The sequence below is a fragment of the Botrytis porri genome, assembly GCF_014898465.1.
Source record: "Botrytis porri strain MUCL 3234 chromosome Unknown BPOR_009, whole genome shotgun sequence".
NCBI classification, from domain to species: Eukaryota; Fungi; Ascomycota; class Leotiomycetes; order Helotiales; family Sclerotiniaceae; genus Botrytis; species Botrytis porri.
In genome coordinates, this window is record NW_024066083.1 from 1,326,138 (window position 1) to 1,345,653 (window position 19,516).

A 19,516-nucleotide genomic window follows, 5' to 3' on the forward strand; every position below is an offset into this window, starting at 1 on the left:
AGCTGTTGTTTGGAAATCAAACGGTGTGCTAGACTTGACTATCAGATCGCATCTGAATCATAAATTTGAATGCTCTGTAACCGATCAACCAGGCTCGGCTAGGTTGACGTATAATTTCGTCAGGCGTACTGTTTGGGCATACCGATGATTTTCGTCACTACCACAGCCTCCGCAGCAGTTTGCCTCAGAAATCGTAATTGAAATGAATGATTGGAATGTGCAGGTACAGGAAACACCTAATCTACATGGTGATAATGTTACTTCTAAAAGGCCTCACAAGCAAGCCGCATGCTTAAGCTGTCGACGTACCAAGACTCGTTGTGTTCGTGAACCTCCTAATATCAATTGCCAAAGATGTCGTCAGAACAATACGGAATGTCTGGTACCAGATTATCATGTTGGAAGACGAAAAGGAATCAAGAAGTAAGGCTTAGCCACACATTTCCAATTTGTTAAACTTCTTCTCACCTCAATTCAGCAAACGGAGTGGATTAGATAAAGCTGTCCATCAGCTTGAACAGGCCATGAAAAACTCCAGGAATGACAATGTACCCCAGGAAGAACAACGACGTCTACAGTTTCTTCTCTCCGAGGCTGAGAATCTGGTTTCTGGAAGTACTGACAAGAGTTCCACGCAGCTTGTGGAGCAACCAGGCCCTCGAGATGACATGAATAGTGGGTTACCAGAAGCTGCAGATATATCTTTATCCAGGGCTCACGAGTCAATTGCTCAAATCGAGATGGGAAATGTTGCTTTGGATGATGCCGAGAATCCACTGCAGCTCCTGGCTCGGGCATCAGATCTTGCAGATACTGCAACCAAGCAACTACATATGCCTCCTCCGTTAGTAGAAACAGGAGAGCTTCGTCGATTCTTTGGACCCTTTCAACCACGGCTTGACGTTGGAAGTGATATCGATCCTATCGATATTGGTTTGGTGACTCATGAGGAAGTGACTCTGCTTATAAAATAGTGAGTCGCCCCGATATGGTACTGGGGGTTTCAATAGTCCGAACAGCAGTTCATGGGTGAGAAATGCGTGGTTCTTGAAATCGGTTAGAACACACTTCAGTCAGAATACTCAATCGATTTGAAGTATCGAATCCAAACAGCGTTCTAAACATTGAAAACTCTCAATTCATATCAAGTTTGCTCATTCGAACTATTGGAACTTCTTGAATTTGCTCCAATGGATATATCAATGTTACTGATAAGTTCAACAGTTTCTATGCAAATCTATCACATACAAGATGGGGCCTTGATCCTTCTGTTCATACGGCAGAATTTGTGCGCTCAAGATCTGCGTTCCTCATGACTTCAATGTTAGCTGCATCTGCACTTTTCATTCCTTCAGGAGAGGCGCTATCGAAGCGTCTTTCCAAGCACAGCAAACACCTTGCTCACTATGTGACATCAAAGAGGTATAGATCACCAGAAATTGTTCTCGCATTCATGGTCAATATTCCATGGATGTTACCAGAAGAGCATTGGGCTGATGATGAGACTTGTTCTTACATGGCAATGGCCCACTCTATAGCCCTCGATGTATCTCTAAATAAGATCATCGTCCAGAATACAATCAATCTTCAAATCACCATTCCAAAGTCAGACTGCATGACTGCAAGGAAAGCTCTCGATATGGACGGTTTTATTGAAGTCGACCCTGTGACGCGATGGGGTCAGAAACTAATTCGCCGGCGTGAAAGAGTATGGCTTGCTTTATTTAATCTTGATAGAGGGTAAGTTTCCAGCTTCGAAGTACCATTCAAGTAAGCTAAAACTTTTCCACAGCGTATGCTTAGCACGAGGAAGAGCTTTTACCGTTCAAATATCTCACTTCATTGCAACTTGTGATGCTTGGCATAATTCTAATCTCGCTGATACGTGGGATGGATCAATTGTAGCTTCATCTGTTTTACGGCGAGATATTGTATGTTATTTTTGAGAAGATCTTACAAAAACTAATGATATGATAGGCTAAAATAATCACTTGCATAAAAGATACCTGCGATAAGACTGCATCCACAGTATTGGAAGGCCATGATATTGCTCAGACTCTTCGACAAACAATCGATGGCTTTTTCGATCACTGGTATTCAACCTGGACCCCAGAGATAGGGAGAAACAAAGACCTCCGCCTACCTCCTTATGTAGAAATCCTCGTTTCTCACACCCGTCTTGCTATATACAGTAATGTCCTTAATTACCCTACCCAATTTTCGGCTGTCTCTTCTTACTTTCGTTCTGCTGGTCTGTCATCTGCCTTAAATGTTATGAGAGCTGCTGTTCAGGGAGAACCTCTTCTCAAGTCCATGCCCAATAATACAGCAATTATGGTATCATTTTCAGCATGTTTTGCACTTCACTTGTCCACGATGACTGCGAACAAGAATTCCGGTCTAAGAGAAAGCATCAACGTTTTGATCGAGGAAACTGCAGATGTTTTAGAGAGGATAGGAAATATCACGCCCCATAGAAAAGGGAGTTCGGCTTTATACGGTAGACACTTGAAAGAAATAATTCGGAATTCCGCAGCATGGCGAAGAACTGCTCCATCTGGTCTATCTGTTCTCGATTGTGAACAAGTAGGACGTGATACTGTCCAGGAGGCGCAGGAACCAAGATTAGAACCTGGATTCATCGAGCCGCTTCAATTCTCTACTATGTCAGATCATCAGATTGTGGAATTATTCGATAATGAAGAAGTGACTCTTGGGATTAATCCAACGAACTTACAGCTAGGTGATACGACGGGTATGGAATGGCTGGATTGGTTCGATTTTTATGGAACAGTTCAGAATCAATAACATTTTCATTATAGACTATTTGAGTCATTTTGAAATGACTCACAGTTGCTGTCTAATGTGCACAAGAGAGAGAGTAACATGTCACTCTCCGTACCGTTACCTAAATCGGGAAAATATTTCTTGATTGAGCCCCTCCCCCCAACACAGTTTCCAATCAAGCAATTTTCATCTTTCCATAGAGTTGAGACTCGCCCTTTCCAGGAACAATAACGAACCGGACTATTCTAAAATCACACGAGCTTAAAGCAAGAGTAGAAAACCACCCCATCACCACACCTCTCATGACTCCATTTCTACAAAGTAACAAGAACACGATGATTATCCACCAGCTACTTTTATCACATCAACCTGCGACATAACACCCTAAATCGCTTAGGCAAGCTATTCAGGGGCGAGTATTGAATCGCCATCTATTAGCGATAGAGTAGATGGTAGGGTAGAGGAAAGAGACGAAATATCGAAGTACTTACTTTATAGTATCCGGCTCCTCAGAGGATGAAGCAGAAAGATAGTGAAAAGTTACTTTTACAACGGGCTTGCAGGATGAAAAATTCGTATATCGCAATTCGGTCGGGGAATGTTCAGGTATATTTTGAGGGTAGATCAAAGCTTGCATGTTCTACTCATCTTTATGTACCGATTTCTGGCAAGAATACAGTAATACCGTGCAGAGACGGAAAGGTTAAAGAACTGCTCGAGATCACTGGAGGGTGTTCGAATATGGAGTTTATTTGATTCGTGATCGCTGGATAGAATTTGCGGACGGAAATTTTGTGTTCGGATTGGATATACATACATACAAAAAATCAAATGACTAGAAAAGAAAAGCCAAGGTGAGAATATTCTGACACTTAAACTAAACTGGACATACATACACATACACATACACATCCCATCTAACCTATCCACCACATCTTCCACGCCGCCCACAAGACCCCCGTATTCGAGATGCTATCTCAAAAGATCGGAAGATTCCTCTATCTGAAAAACACAGGCCAATCTCATCACACCCAGGTAGGTATCCATACCTCAAAGTCTCAGGAAAAGAAGCTTCATACGGCCCCCAAAAATCCAAAAATCCAAATTTTGTAGAACAGAATATCATAAAATATCAAAGACCAATATCCATTCCCCTCAACTCCACCCCAAACACACATCATATTCACAACCGCCAACCGATCAACGATGAACAGATTATCATTACAACGCACATAATTTCCATTTCCATTTCCATTTACGACCTAGTATCTAAATAGCCTACTATCCTTGACTGTATGCGGAATAGTAGGGATGTATGTTACTCTGAGACTATTCCCTCAAACTATCCTTTTTGATCTAAGATGATCATCATCTCTCAATCTCCAATACGAGATGAAGAAATTTGTAAACGCCAAACTCACTTAGTGCACTCCCTATCCATATGATAAATATGATATGACCGACCCCTGATGCGATGCGATGCGATGCCGATAAATTTTTTGGAATCAAGATAATGATGATGTTGATACAGGCGGTTCCCAATTTTGTCTCCCTCCATTGGCAATAAATATCATCCCTCCGTCGAGATTTCCCCACCACTATGTTCACCATTTATATGCTGACTACAGCCATTATTCCCCTTCAACCTTCCATCAGTATCCACTTCCATCTCCATCTTCATAGCCTCTTCATTCTCCCTCATTAAATCCTCTTCCTGCATCCTTAATTCTCTTTCCTCTTCCGTTTCTTCTTTCGCCTCTCCCACTCCCTCACCATTAGCTATTTCCAGATCTTCCGATCCTGTCATAGGCATCCCTTCCGCGGGCGGCGGTGGAGGAGGCGGAGGAGGTGTAGATGAATCTGTCGGTGTTGCACTCTCAGTACCATCCTCTTTGACCCTCTTGCTTTCCGATGGACTTTCCTCGTCATCTTCCCTCTTCCTCTTCAACAACTCCATCTCGAGTTGTCCACTAGGTGATGCCGTCGGACTTGGTATATTGACTTCCACGTCCTCATTATCAATCATATCTGGACTAACAATCGAGTTTACATTCTCTCGCTTTGTCCCCTTTTCGCTTGTGCCATTTCCATTAATTTTAGCCTGCCCTTCGCGCTTTTTCCTTTCCGCTCGCTTTTCATCCATTTCCCTTTTCTTTTCCACAGCCTTCTTGAAATAATCGAACACATATTGCTTGACTTTCTTTTGATTCCTGTCCGTTATCTTTGTGGGGTCTTCAATGCGATTGTTCTTAAAATCAGAAGCCACGAGCTTTTTCCCACACTCCTTGGCGAATTTCTTAAGATCGTCCTTGGGAAGTTTGCCAGAATATTTTTGCATTACGTGTTTGATGTGAGGAAATAACTATAATGAGAAGTTAGGAGAGAATAGCTGACAGAATTCATCTGAAGAGAAACCTATACGTGGACAGAGAAGCAAGAGATTATACATACAGTATTTTCGTACAGTTTCATCTGCTTCTCAATAGGCAATGAGCGCCATTTTTCTACAGGCTTCTTCTTTTCCTTGGGTGTACCCTCGGCGGAATGAGAAGAAAGTGCCGGAGTTGTCGAGGGCTCCTTTGTAATACTGTCGATAATATCTTGAAGAGCTTTTTGTGTTTGCACACTCTTTGGAGCCGCCTTGGGTGGTGGTGGTGGTGGGGATATACCCGCTGGCATAAATGGTCTCTCCCATGTTGTTTGTCCCGTCTTACTATAATAATAAGCATTTCCGTTTTGATCCATCGCAGTAAACCAGCCAGGTGGTAATACCATGGGGACAAACGGGCGCCGAGACATAGGGCGATTGGGAACAAAGTTGGCGTTGCGTTGAGGAACACCACTTCGGGGGCCAGTAGGGGCAACAATAACAGGGGATGGTGATGGAGTGACTTTTTCTACTGGGTCTGGACGCCGTTCGTATACTTGTGCAACAAGAGTTGGGGCTCTTCTTGGGATTCGATACGCATGCTCCAACTTGCTCCATGCTTCCAATAGCCTCTTTGACTCGAAGGCAATGTCTTCATGCTCGGAAGTTGTGAAATCTTCTAGGACCGCTTCGATCTTGGAATCAACAATTTTGTTCCGAGTAAGTCGTGGAAATTTGTATAGAATATCGAGAACTTGAAGGATCACGTTGTTGTCTTCCTTCCAAGTAGTCAAGGTCGTACGAAGAATTTGATAACCGTGCATTTGTATGACTCTGTTTCGGACTTTATCATCATCGCAACGTTGGATTCGACCAAGTAATTTGACAGCAATCCATTTCTCTTTGCATTGCATAAGAGTTGCCATAACCTTTCGTACTCCATTTTCATCGAGTCCCTTTGGTTGAACGTTGTTAACATATTCTTCATCATCTTCACCTGTCTTCTTTTTCCGGGGTTTCTTGGCAACAGCTGTATCCCAACCATCACCATCATCAATACCAAGAGCTTCAATGGTAGCATGAGGAAGTTTAGTAGCACGCTCAGTTTGAGTCTTGCCTCCAATGAATCCAGTACAATTCGGCTCGCCGCAATAGCAAGGTTGAGGGTCGGCACCATATCGATCAACATTATAATTGAAGACCAGCTCTTCTCCGGCTTTGATTGCACGCTCGGCAAAAATGCCCATGCGCAGCTTTTCTCCGACCACCCACTTATCGACATAGCAATTTGGATTACAGGAGTGATTGCAAAACCGACCTAGATTTCCTTTTTTGGTTGCATCAACGAATTCATGCTTCGTAAGAGACATGAAATAGAAATGTTTGATTCCTTCCTGATCATATTGGACGGTACGTCGCCGAAATGTCGGTTCATTAATGACTTCTCCGATATACTCAAAGATGAAATCATCAGGATGTAGATCAGTATTTGCGCGTAATCCGTAACCCTTTTTATCTGTCTTGATCACTGAAACTTTGGCATACTGTTTGCGTTGAAAGCGTTGATTCTGACAAGCCACACCACAATTGCAATCTTTATGACCTCCACCACATTCCATTTTGGTCAATCGATTAATGCAATCTGAATCTTCTCCACAGGCATGATTTTTTCCATCGCCTGATAAAATATGTCAGCTGAAGTTGACATTCTGCGACCGATGGCACGTAAAGTAAAGAAAGTGCTTGAAGTATATCTGTAGACTTACTGAATTCCTCGGGACAATCACAATCCAACGCATCGTGATCTGAAGCTCCCATATGCTTAGCTCCATAAATACAATCCTTGATTACCTGGAATACAGAAGCTGCCTCTTCTGTAGAATCTGGAAGATCGTTAAAGAGAGGGGGTGGTCGAGAAATTACTTTTTGTGATGATTTTCTCGATAGCTTCGGTGCTTTGCCAGGCTCGACGGTGACGGTAATATCACCGCCAACAATCTCTTCATCCTCTCCATCTCCGGATTTTGGTGTTTGGCTGGTGCTTTGCTTTCGGGGCGGTGTTTGAGGGCGAGAATTTACAAGACCCGGTGTACTAGAGTGAGACCTCTTGATTTCTGTAGGAGTAGAAATATATCCATTTGAGCCATTGGCAAAATCTTGAACCTCAATGCCCTCCTCAATCTTCATTTCACCGATCGCAGCATCTACAGCTTCTGGCTGGAGCTCCCGAATGTCATCCTCCATCGTGAGCAGGACACGTCGTAAAGTTGTGGTGCGATTACTTTGTTTTTGTGTGCTGGTGCAAAGGGGAAGCCGAACTATTTGTTAATGTGTTCGAAGTGGCCTTTTGTTCCCTTACTAGTGGTGGCAGATGTGAAGTACCCAACGACAGTAGAACACAACAACGCCGTATTATTGATATTGGTAGTTTTAAAACTTCCTTGAATTTGCAAGCAATTAATTCTTGTTTGTTGCGCGCACACTTGAAAGTCAAGAAAGTGGTTGCGCCTGGATGGCAAAACGCGAGTAGCTTGCATGCAAGGTCGCGAAATATTAGCTGGCGAGGTCGATATTGCTTCGCAGACTTGAATATGGTCGGGTTTCTGCTGGCAAGAGCATATAGATCTTGTTTGCCACGGTGAATGAATGTGGGACGTGGAAAATTTGGACGGGAGGATGGATTTAGATGGGAGCGAAGTAATGGAAATGCGACGGCTGAACCTCCAATTTCACCTCTGCAACATATTGCAAAGACCAAACTCTTAATTTCCTCTATCCCAATGCTCACAAATCACTTCTCATGAAATGAAATGGCTTTCAGCCCCCAAAGTAGTTGATAATTGCTAATGATTGCTCTATGAAGGAGGACGACGATACAAATTGAGACGAGCTATTGCGCGCTCGGCTAACCTTAATTCCGCTACTTCTGAAAGAACGCTGAAAATCAAACTATACCCTCCTTAAACCACGCAGACAATTGATAACTACTCCAATCTGCTTAATCATTTCATACGATTGATACCGCGTATTCTATACCCCAAAGTATCCAAACGTGGTTATACCCTCATACCTTACCAAATGTTTGGTATGATGATGTAAACTGGCTTATCTGCTAAATCCAATGCCAACTGAGATGATGCCGAATCGTTAGAGTCTCAACAAAACTTTACCACACCTCCTGCGCACTAATCATAATATGTGTATATCGTCTTTGGCATCTGGTCCTTCAAAGACCATTATGGGCCGACTTCCCGGATGCCATCTCATAGTCCGTAGCCCTCGCCAATTCCCATTGTGTGTAGTATGATGTCGAATGTAGAGGTATAATGTATTGAGTTTGTGGATTCGCAAATGTGGCGCCAGAGTTTTATTCTTCGATAGCATCAATTCACTCGTGTATTGCTGCAACAGTATAAGTTCAAATTGTATCAATGCATAGTTGATCATACAACAGCGTATCCCAGATTCTCAGGTTCAACCCCACAATGATCTCCGACATAGGGCTTGCAGTAATACATCGGACGGAAAGAATATTATCGCGATTTCATAGCATCATCGCATCTGTGATTTTGTCAGTGGTGGTCAAGACGAGAGAGAGACGAAATTGACTGGTCATCTTTCATACCTAGGTATCCAGGTGCCTCGTGAATTATTGACAGCGCATTCCTGCATGCGCCAAAAAGTCAACCCTACAGAGAATTTCAGTTATAAGAGTATCACTTCCCTTGAAGAGATCACTATCATGGTTTCCATGCCAATGAAATATAAGATTGAAATCTTTTGCCGCTTTCGTTTTAAGTTGAGATGATTCGTTCAACAGCAAAAGAAAAGAAGAAGAAAGACAGAGGTACAATCAATGGGTCGCATATTTGGCCTCGGAAGAATAGCCATTCAAAGAATCGGACCCTCCAAAACCAATCAATTCAGCATTCTCGATTTCTCGTGTGAAGATAATGAGTGAATAATACTCGAAGAAAGAGAGAAAGAGATTATTTAGAAGGTTGAGAATAAGGCTATGTATAACAATGACGAGGTCGCAGTACTCACAGCCTTATCAAGTCGTTGTAGTAATAAATGGTTGGGTTGTGCTGGATGTGATTGATTCCACCAAGTTGTTCCAGCTTATTATTGGAGGTTGATGAATTTCGTTTGAGCCAATCTCAGGATCGAATCGAATAAGTTCCAGGAAGCTGCAAGGACAGTTTGAACGATAGTTGGTATCCAATAGTAGATCAAGAATCGCTTCCCTCGTTAAATATCTAGGCACATTTCGTTCGTTTTCAGACCTAGGTACCTATGTAACAATAACATGAGATATCAAACATTTCTTCTTTTTACTTGCCTGTGTAGATAGGTAATCTTGGAAGAATTGAACTGCAGAATGCCAAGGGAATACCTGAGAAAGCTACCTACCTGGTACTTTCATGACGAGATGAATTAAACCAGACTTTCGAACATGCAGTATGATATGATTAAGGGCGAAGATGGAGAAAGGAAGGGAGACTACCGGAATGGATGAAGGGTATTGCTTGATACCGGTACCTATCTAGTACCTGGGTCCCTAGGTGTAGAAAAAACAGACCATCCGAAAGAGATAGATAAGACCTCGAACTCCAGCCCTGGAGACTCCAGAGATATTAGCCACTTTAGCCACTTTAGCCACTTTATTAGCCACTTGAAATTTCTCAGATCTCCAAATTCAGATCCCATTTCTTACTTCTCACCTCACTTCAGCCACTATGGACCTAGTATGGTAGGGTATCTCGACCTTCCTACCTAGATACCTAGCTGGAGCTGGAGATACTTGAATACCATTTTCAAGCCACCTTTACTCCTTTTTGAACTCTCCACCCCTCTCCTTCACTTAAATCATGCATCACTTCTCTTTTCTCTCCTTCTCCTCTCCTTCTCATCCTAACATCAACTTGCATTGCACAGCGCATTGGCTGGTATCAATACATCTAGTTAAAAGTTCTTATTCATCTGCCTCTCATGGGACTTGCATACATGCACAACATAATTCCCTCGCATGTTGTTTATTCTCTTCCTCAAACAACCTAGGAAAGAGACGAGAAATCATCAGGAAATGAGAGAGAAGAAACGAAAAGAAAGAAAAGAAAAGAATTCGAAATCTTATTCTGAGGTCGTCTTTTGTTTATCCTCTCACCTATCTGGCCTGGGCTCACTCCTCACTCCTCACTCTCTACTCTCTTCTCTCTTCTCTGTACTCTGTACTCTCGTCTACATTCATTCATTGTATATCATCTTGATTTCCTTCAGATGAAATTGGAAATTTAGTCAACCTTTAACCTTGTTACGGCTAACGACCGTTCGGTACAATATCTTCATGTACACATGTACAGACAGAGGCAGGTACATCTCGTTGTGTGAAGAGTGGCGGTCTCGTTGATGGTTGCCTTTGTTGCAAACCAAATACAAAACCCCCAAAACTCAAAATTCAAAAACTCAAAACCATTTATCCTTTCTTACCTTCTCGATTTCTGCACGCGCTTCCGCTTCTTCAACGACCTGCTCCTCCCATTCAAGGTTCCTTCCAAAATACGCGGGTCGCGGGTCTCTTATCGCTCTCGTCGCTTTTCTACCTTTCATTTTTCAATTGTACTTTGATTTTGCTACACGCTCCATAACCCTTGGAACGGTTTTGATTCCTCTCAATTGCTCACCCTCACTCACTCTCACTCACTCTTTTCAGACAGGTGAATAAGGAGGATTCGTTCCCACCGCAAGAGTATTCAATGTTCAATACTTATTAAATGACTTATTGATCTATTTTATTTGTCAATTTCTTTTGCACATTCACTCGCTCGATACACCATCTTTGTTATATATTCGTCTTTAGACATTGATTGAACATAATACTACACATCAATCACAAACACATAGCTTTTTAACCATTATTCATACCTCACTTCTATCCTTTGCAACAACCATGGAGTTGCCATTCACAGAACAAGAACAGGTATGTTTGCGCAAGAATTCAAAATGATCACTACGAGCTGAGATCAACGCAATATTTGCACGCGTATCATTGACAAGAGCACCTTATGCTGACTTTCGATCGTCGTTATAATACAGCGGTTTCTCCTTGCAGAAGTGATCAAGACAAGTTCTATTCCGCCAGAAAAGTTGTTGGCGTTCCTGAGTGAAAGTAACGTCAGTCCAAACTGGATGTTAATGCAGGTTCCCCAAGGTAAGCGTTTACCCTAGCTTGACCTCCAACTCTCAGACCCAGTAAACCCGCGCGACATGTATGAACAACTTGCAAGCGCCGACACACATTGATGGGGGAAAAAAGTTGATTGGAGATTTTAGGACGAAACTTAGCATCTTGTATACATACTTTTGATAGTATCGCTGGTCGAACTTACAATAGTTTGACGCCGCAACTACCCTCCGCTTCATTATTTTCCAGTGACTCTCCTGGCTTCCAGAACAAACGCAAGTCTATTTCCGATCTTGAATTGACAGCTCCCGACTCTTCTCGAAAGCGACGAACTCCAGGTTTAGATGTTGCTTCTACTCAGCGCAACATTCAGCCCAAGCCGGCTGCGAATGGCTCGTCAAACTCGTTCTCCCCGCAATTTGCAGGCCAAATACCGAAAAAGCGTGGTCGACCTTCTAAGACCGATCTCAAGATTCGACAGGCTGAAGAGATCGCGCGTGGAGAGCGAATAGATTCACTTGCAACTTCCAAGGGGCCAATCGAGTCTCCCATTACTAGTGGTAGAGATATCACCTTAAAAAGCATTTTGTCCTCGGCACCCATCGCTACCCTAGCTCAAAAGTCTGAGCCAAGTGCAGTCAATTCTACTGGTGATAAAATGGATTCCAGTAAAAAGAGGCGTGGCCGACCAACCTCCAGGTCTTCAAATGTATGTTGACTTAAAGACGTGTGTGGGTTACTGCGTGCTGACTCTTGTAAAGGTCCCTAGGACAGGCGAAGGCAGCTTCCCCATTCTCCCTGCCCAGTTTCCGCAACGAATTCAAACACCGCCACAATTCGGTATTCATCAGACATTTGATAGATCTATGAGAGCTAAATTCCAACCAGAGCCTCGTGAAGCTCAAATTACTCGAGACAGCCAAGGCCATGGGACGCAATTTAACAACCAGAGCAATGTTGAAGGACGTCAAATGCATGCTAGTGGCGAAGCAAACAACAAAGAGCAGCAGGAAATGCAATATAAAGGCACAGATATTTTGGGAAACCTGAAGGACAATTAAAGATCTGACATTTAAGTTTGTCTCTGTCACACCTCTCCGTCAGTTATGAGCAATCTTTAAGCGTATACCCTACACACGTCAACACATGCCAGACTTCTTTCACAAGGAATATCAGTTTACATCTAACTCTTCTGATACCTTTTACTCGACAAATTACGACATAATTCTTGATTCTATGATTCATATGAACGGCCTCTTTCTAGAGTTTATGCCCTTAACGAAGTCATACCTTTCGTTCTATAACATCTGTCGACGCATGGCAATCAAATGCAATGCCACTTACTCCAACGATACTTTTTTCTTTCTCTTATTTTCTTTATGCTACGATACCATGTTTGTAATGACACTTGGAGCGGCAGCGTCAAAATTGTTTTCCTCTTCGTTTTTGTTATTTGACAATAGTTGCTGCCGCGCGGTGATACACCAAGCCTGTCCTTTATTTCTTTCCATCATAAGTGGGTGTTGAGATGTATGCTTGTGGATTGGAAATACATATTGAAGGGAAATAAGAACATAGGCTTCAAGAATCTGTGAATTCTGAGGAAGGGTGGAAAGACTTGGTTAGGAGCGAATGAATTTGCCACGGGGTGGAGGAAACATCAAGCTACAATGCGAATAATGAAGAACGAACGACTGTTATGTGTAAGATAGTTGACGAATGAGTGTACTATATTTCGAATGTGTCGATACTATTCGGGGTTTCTTGTGTGGATATCGTGGAGTATCCAAATGCTTTGTACTGATGATATCGATATTCGTATGGAGTATTTAATTTGATGCTGTGATACTACCTATCTTTGATAGCTGATTCTATTATTTTATCCTCGTAAATCGACTATGCCCTCCCTCGTATTTACTCGCATCTATACAGATAGGTACTCATCTCATCACGCCTGTTATCCCATCATCTCTCACTACTATTTAACCATGTTGATCATCAACACTCATCTTTATAGATAATCATGATACCCGACACTCGAGTATAAATGGGCTTTTGAATTAACCCGCCCACTTCACTAACCATTTTGCCATACTTTCAATTCATTTCACTATTCGCATATCATCACATCACATACACGACATCCATTTTCACATCTTCGCATCAACCCGCACCGCATGCACTGCACCACACCCAAAACAGAATTGAGCGAGGGCGAAATTTCGTCCCTCGTCATATCTCTGTATTCATCCTCATCCTCATCCTATTCTATCTAGATCATATGCATCTGCAAAAACCTGCGTGCTCATTTCATCTCATCTTCACCGCGCGATTAACGCAGTTGGTGATCCAACCTGAAAACTCCAAGCACATTTTACCCAGGCTAAGTTACATATCAATCCGTATCCAAATGCAAAAGCAAAAAAAAATCAATGTCCAAAAAAAGACCAAAAACCAAAATATAAAAAAAAGGTAAAAAAACCAAAAACGATGTCGTGAGAAAGTAAAGTTTCCTTTGTCATCGCTTATTGTGCTCATTTTCAAAGGGGAAAAATTGAGACAGCGATGCTCCTAGAGAAAAACTAGGATTTGAAGATCTTCTCAAGACCTTCCAACAAGATGTTGGCATGGTGTTCTTGGAAAATCAACATAGGTCTGAGACGAACGGCTCGCTCGCCAGATCCTCCAATGTTGATACCGACGCCCTTGGCCTTCTTGAGAACCTCATCTCTGCGGTCGCTGTCAAAGGCAAGGAAAGTTCCTTGTCCTTTACCTCTCAAATTTTGGATCTCTGCTGGATATTGCTTGGCGAGACTTTCGAGCTCTCCGTAAAGATAATCTCCAACCTTGGCGGTGTTGTTAACCAAATCCAAACGTTCGATTTCCTCAATGATGGCACGGAAAAGGATAGCACGAGCTGGGTCTCCCATCCAGGTGTTGAATTGACGGTATGGTTTGTTGGGACGGAGCTCGGGGTTTCCGAAGTAGTAACCGGCGGTTTGGGCCTTCTTAGAGAAGGTGACCATGTCGGGAGGAGTGTCGAGGTTCCAATGGTCATGGGCCCAGAATTTACCGGTGGCGCCGACACCAGTTTGAACTTCATCGACGATGAGGAGGACGTTGTGTTTCTTAGTGAGGGCTCTGAGACCGCGGAAGAAGGCGGGTGAGGCGTGATTGTCTCCTCCTTCGGATTGAATGGGTTCGACTACGACGGCACAAGGCGGGAGATGGTGAGTGGTGATGATACGCTCAACATCGGCAAGAGCTTCTTCTTCGATCTTCTGGTTCTCCACAACGTGATCCTCGAGTGGGTATTTGAGAAGAGGGAAAGTAGCTTGTGGCCAATCGAAAGCAGGAATATCGAGCTTGTGAATTGGCTTACTGCGAGTGGTAGATAGGGAACCGAAAAGACGACCGTGGAAGGCAGTCTTGAAAGACATGATAGATAATTGAGGAGCACCTGGTGCTTGGTTAAGCATCGATGAAGCAATATCTTCCTCTGAAAATTCCACATGTGCACCACCACGCTCTTGTTGTCGACGATACATGAATGCAGCCTTGTATGCAGTCTCATTGGCATCTGAACCTGCCATGGCAGTGAACACCTGATCAAGACCCTTTGGTGCTACCTTCAGGATACCCGTCTTAATAATATCGGCCCAATCGTGCGAAGGGAAATTGCCAAGGGCAGGACGGTTAACGATGGCAGATGCCATTTGTTCGGATTGTGCGGCTTTGAGGAGATGAGGATTGCTGTAACCAACTGGAATGGATGCAATTTGGGCATAACTATTGCTCTGATATCAGTATACCGTGGTAAATCATCAAAAGAACTGGGAATGATAACATACACATCCAACAAGACATTTCCATCTGGATCCGCAATGTAGTTACCCAAACTCTTTTGGTAATTGGCAAGCATGTTCAAACTTCTAGTATCAAACACTTTGTCCAATTCCGCAATTGCTTTTTGGGATTCTGGACCTGGAATGGCAGTCTTGACATGTGGTCTCTCTGGCTCACCAGTGAAGAATGGTTTGACACTCGTAGTGGCGTATGTTCGTACCGCTCGTGGAAGGGCCCTTGAAGCCATTGGAGGCAATTGGGCGGCAGCTCTTAGGGAAGCCATTATTTGTGCGATGATGAGAAAGAGGGGAGATTGGTGAGAGAGAAGAAGAACAAGAAGTGGAAGAAGAGGAAAGGAGGAAAAGGGAATAGAAAATAAGAGCCAGAAAAAGGGTTTTATATCTCTTGTAGTATTTCTTACCTGGCTCGCTCTCCTCTCCTCGCCGCTGCAGGTGAGTGGGGTCAGGAATGAATTTCGGGTTGTTTTCTGACCTTGCTAACCTTGCTGGACTTATCTTACCCGACTTATCGTGATTTGTGTGTGATATGTGACGCGAAACTGTAACTAAAACTGGGGATTGTAAGGGTTGGAAAGAGGGGCTCGAGGGAGAAGGCCCAGGTGGGAGATCCCCAGTGGTGGCTGATATGTGTGTATCGATTGAAATTACATAAGAGGAGAGTAAGTCAATTGATGGAAAGGCAATGATTGGCTTGATAATCATTTGCATTCGAGGTTTGACTAACTTCAATGAGTACAGAGTATGCGATACTTGGTGCAGGCGACAACAAAGAGAGCTACGACGACGACGACGACGACGACGATACGATGACAGTATATGTAGCTTAGGACTTGTTACTCAGCACTCAGCACAAAATTCTGCTTGATAACACAGCAGTCAACTAATATTTTTCCCTATTAGAGGCCGGCGAGTCAGCCAACATCTCAATCCTGATTCCTGATATCAACCCATTTAAACTTTTTCAGGGTCAAAGACCACTTTGATTGGGGAATCCATTATGAGATAACATTCAACACCAACATCATCACTCATCTATTACTAAAGTCAATTGGGAAAGTCCATCCTAATCATTGTCAACCAATCGATACGAGTACTCCGTACACTTGACCAAATTAAACCCTCGTCTGCATCTCACCACCATTACCATTGTTCCTCTCTCATTTACTCTCCTTGTATGCGCGACGATGAGCTTCGAGATCGCATTCTCTTGTATGCTGTTTGTCTATTCTCTGTTCTCTTTTCTTATAAGTTATCAATTTGCCGGTTAGAATCGGCTTTTCGCGGGAGATCATGTGTTTTCTTTGCTCGAGGATATATTCGCAAATCAGAATGATCATAAATGGTGATGGCGTTGGCGATGGCAAATATGATAAAGAAATAATGTGATTGGTATTGATCGCTTTTGAAGAAGTGTCGCCAAAAGAGAAATAATTCATGACATTATTCTCAAGTTTGAATATATTTGGAAGATGTTGTAATTTGGAAGTTGAGTGACTTCAATTGTCAGAGGATGTTCTTCTTTGTTATATGTCGAAATTGGACGAGCACACTAGAAGACCTTATTCTCGGTGAAAATTATTCAAATTGAAGATCACGGAATCTGAATGCGTATTATATGACGCCGTTGAATGGTAACGGGAAGCAAATCGCTTGTTGCAAGTAATGGGGATGTTTGAATTCAGGAGCAAAGTGTAAGAAATTTAGTTTTTATTTTTTTCATTGAGAATCATAGACTTTGAAACACAGTGGGATCTCTGATACCTTCATGTTCTGTTCCTCTTTAGTTTGACGGGTGAATATGTATCTTAAGCGGCCTTTAGTGGAGGGTTTTGAGGGGGCAGTGGGTCAGTTGGTAGTTTTGGAAGACGACCATAGTACTCTTATAACTCTTCCCCTTTGATCATCCCTTTACGTGAAAAATCTCAATGATTTATTCCCCTGCCATCTCCATCTCCCCCCGACTCTCACCCCCAAGCTCGCTAATAACAATTGGCTCTACTGGCGCCACCATCTCGGCCACCGGTGGTACACAAGCCGGTCGTTCACAAATCCCATCAACTACTCCATCCACCTGGCCTTCTGGCTTGCTACCCGTACGTCTTGCTTCGAAGGCACATGATGGAGATTTCTCACTGCCTCTAGCTACTGAAGTCCAGCTTGTATGTGGGTTTGAGTCTTTGTTTGGAGAGACATAGGATGCTACTTGGATTTCTGGATTTGTGTTTAATGATGGCTGTGGTATATTGGTAATTGAAGAAGATGAGCGCCGTCGCCAGAGAAGGATAAAGATTGTGAGTAGTGATACAACGAGTAGTGTCGCACCTACTGCTATTCCAATGACGATGCCTGTGAGAAGAGCGTGATGGGTGGTTGCTACTGCGGATGATGATGTGGCAATAGCTAATATGGCGCTGGTTGATGTTGATGTTGATGATGTTGTGCTTTTTAAGGTAGATGGTGCTGTACTTGTTTGTGGGGCCAGTGAGCTCATAGAAGATACGACAGTTACGTACTGCGTGATAGTAGGCGACCCGGGGGTTGAAAACGAGCCTCCCCAATAGTATGTATCGGTCACGATTATAATGTCGCCAGGCGTCGTTACATCGTTACAATATATAACCTCAAGCTCATTATATGCATCAAAAACATACGTGTTACAGTTTGGCCAGGCGGAGTCAGTACTGGATCATCCTGTGTTAAAGGCATTGCTCAATATTTACACAGGTAGTGTTGGAACTCACCAATAAGATGCACCAACTGATTCTATGTAGGTCTGGTTCTCTGTGTATGGATAGCAGGTAGTTGCCACACTGCAAGATTCTCCCCTTCAATGGTTTCAGCTTCTGGCTTTCATTCGAACAAGAAAGAGATAACTTACGGATAGCAGCACGTCGCGTAATTGCTGATGGGACCAACACAAATAGCAGGCGATTCGCAAATATCGTTATTGCATGTTTGAGAGTCGCGCTTTAAAACTCGATTGAGATCATGTAGAGCAACTGGCGCTGTAGTAATCATAGGATAACCCTCGTCTGTAGGCATTGTCATTGCCATTGGACTGGCAAGCAAACCAAACAATAATGTCGGGCGAATAGCATTTTTAAGAAAGATAGTCATATTCAATTGCCCGTCACTTGGAACTCAATGAGAAGGTGCAAGTAAAAAAGAAATAGGAATACCATGAAAGAAATGCAAACTTAAAGGCATTATGACAGAATACAAGGCTGGGTAGAACGTTCATTGTACCACAACAAAACGAGAACGACGAGGCGAATTTCTCTGCACTTGTCCGTTGACCCGTCTATCTTCCAAAATCGACTGGCTTAGACAATATAAAATGAAGTAGCTGTCTTCATGCAAAGGGAAACAGCTTTTTGAGGAGCCACTTTTGGCGACAGCGGGCGTAAGAAAATTGCTTCGTCGTGAACATTCTTTGGTTGCCAAGTGGAAGTACACTGGTGCTCCTCGGGAACACTCTGCAAAACCCCGCGGATAACAGACATAAAGGAGTGATCCACCATGCCCATAGATGTCAATACTCAACTTGGAGCCTAGTTTAGTGAATCATTTTCGTGTATATAGTCCGAATATCGGTATAGAGAGTATGGCTTTGAAAGAAATGGCGATACTCTCTCGAAGTGCCTGCCCGCAGTCATTTTGGGAAGTTGGGCAGGAGCAAAATCGTGAGTATCATACATGTCAGAACTGGCGTCCCGAAGTTGGGTCCCTTCTAGCTGTTTCAATATTTCAAAGAACTTTTAGCATCATCGGGTGACGCCAACTCCAGGCAGCTGATACCCTGAGGTTTGAAATTGATAGTCCCTAAACCAGTAATAAACAAATCTCATTATGAATTTAACCTTGCCTCGTACTGCCCTACTGCATACTGCAAACTGGCTCATGCACATGGAATTCAAAGCTACAGGTGGTCTCAAACTTATACCATGTCCCATTTTTGACATCGAGCCCCTACCCCAAAGCCAGAAAGAAGATGCAATTTCACAATTTCAACATTTGGAAGGTTTTAATTTGCCATCATAATTGTCGGGAAGAATTTGAAAAAAGATAAGATGACGGAACTGCTTGTATCTACCGGAGAGTTGTCTTCGTCGTTGATGTTTAGAACGGCAAATACGCAGATGTTTTCACAAGGTGGTTTTATACCAAGTTACAAAGGATTGTGTGACATATACTGAATACATCGCAAGACTAAAAACAGATCGACACAGGAGAGGATATATAAAATAATCAGATTCGGTGAAATCGAAATCTAACCTCAGCAATTGTCCCTTGTGAGCACGGATAGCGGTC

General features: G+C 43.0%; 5 protein-coding genes across 5 annotated transcripts; 2 read left to right on the top strand and 3 right to left on the bottom strand.

The window, feature by feature from the left end:
* Positions 1–20: 20 nt before the first annotated feature.
* On the top strand, positions 21–3,579 carry EAF01_007203 (uncharacterized protein). The gene is made up of 5 exons (XM_038915458.1): positions 21–423; positions 479–973; positions 1,225–1,740; positions 1,793–1,931; positions 1,978–3,579. Exons 1-5 carry the CDS (start codon positions 203–205, stop codon positions 2,806–2,808), a joined length of 2,202 nt encoding a protein of 733 aa, XP_038769096.1. The 5' UTR covers positions 21–202; the 3' UTR covers positions 2,809–3,579.
* A 242-nt stretch (positions 3,580–3,821) lies between these two features.
* On the bottom strand, positions 3,822–7,971 carry EAF01_007204 (uncharacterized protein). Its single transcript, XM_038915459.1, has 3 exons — positions 6,922–7,971; positions 5,239–6,833; positions 3,822–5,149 (listed from the first exon to the last, which is right to left on the bottom strand). The coding sequence occupies exons 1-3, from the start codon at positions 7,397–7,399 to the stop codon at positions 4,358–4,360; spliced, it is 2,865 nt and encodes a 954-aa protein (XP_038769097.1). The 5' UTR covers positions 7,400–7,971; the 3' UTR covers positions 3,822–4,357.
* Positions 7,972–11,105: 3,134 nt separating this feature from the next.
* On the top strand, positions 11,106–12,400 carry EAF01_007205 (uncharacterized protein; the record flags this gene model as incomplete). Its single annotated transcript, XM_038915460.1, has 4 exons — positions 11,106–11,135; positions 11,252–11,366; positions 11,489–12,048; positions 12,101–12,400. The coding sequence occupies 4 exons, from the start codon at positions 11,106–11,108 to the stop codon at positions 12,398–12,400; spliced, it is 1,005 nt and encodes a 334-aa protein (XP_038769098.1).
* A 1,521-nt stretch (positions 12,401–13,921) lies between these two features.
* On the bottom strand, positions 13,922–15,468 carry EAF01_007206 (uncharacterized protein; the record flags this gene model as incomplete). The annotated part of the gene is made up of 2 exons (XM_038915461.1): positions 13,922–15,128; positions 15,191–15,468. 2 exons carry the CDS (start codon positions 15,466–15,468, stop codon positions 13,922–13,924), a joined length of 1,485 nt encoding a protein of 494 aa, XP_038769099.1.
* A 1,667-nt stretch (positions 15,469–17,135) lies between these two features.
* EAF01_007207 (uncharacterized protein) lies at positions 17,136–18,247 on the bottom strand (the record flags this gene model as incomplete). Its single annotated transcript, XM_038915462.1, has 3 exons — positions 17,136–17,886; positions 17,947–18,030; positions 18,084–18,247. 3 exons carry the CDS (start codon positions 18,245–18,247, stop codon positions 17,136–17,138), a joined length of 999 nt encoding a protein of 332 aa, XP_038769100.1.
* Between the last annotated feature and the right edge of the window lie 1,269 nt (positions 18,248–19,516).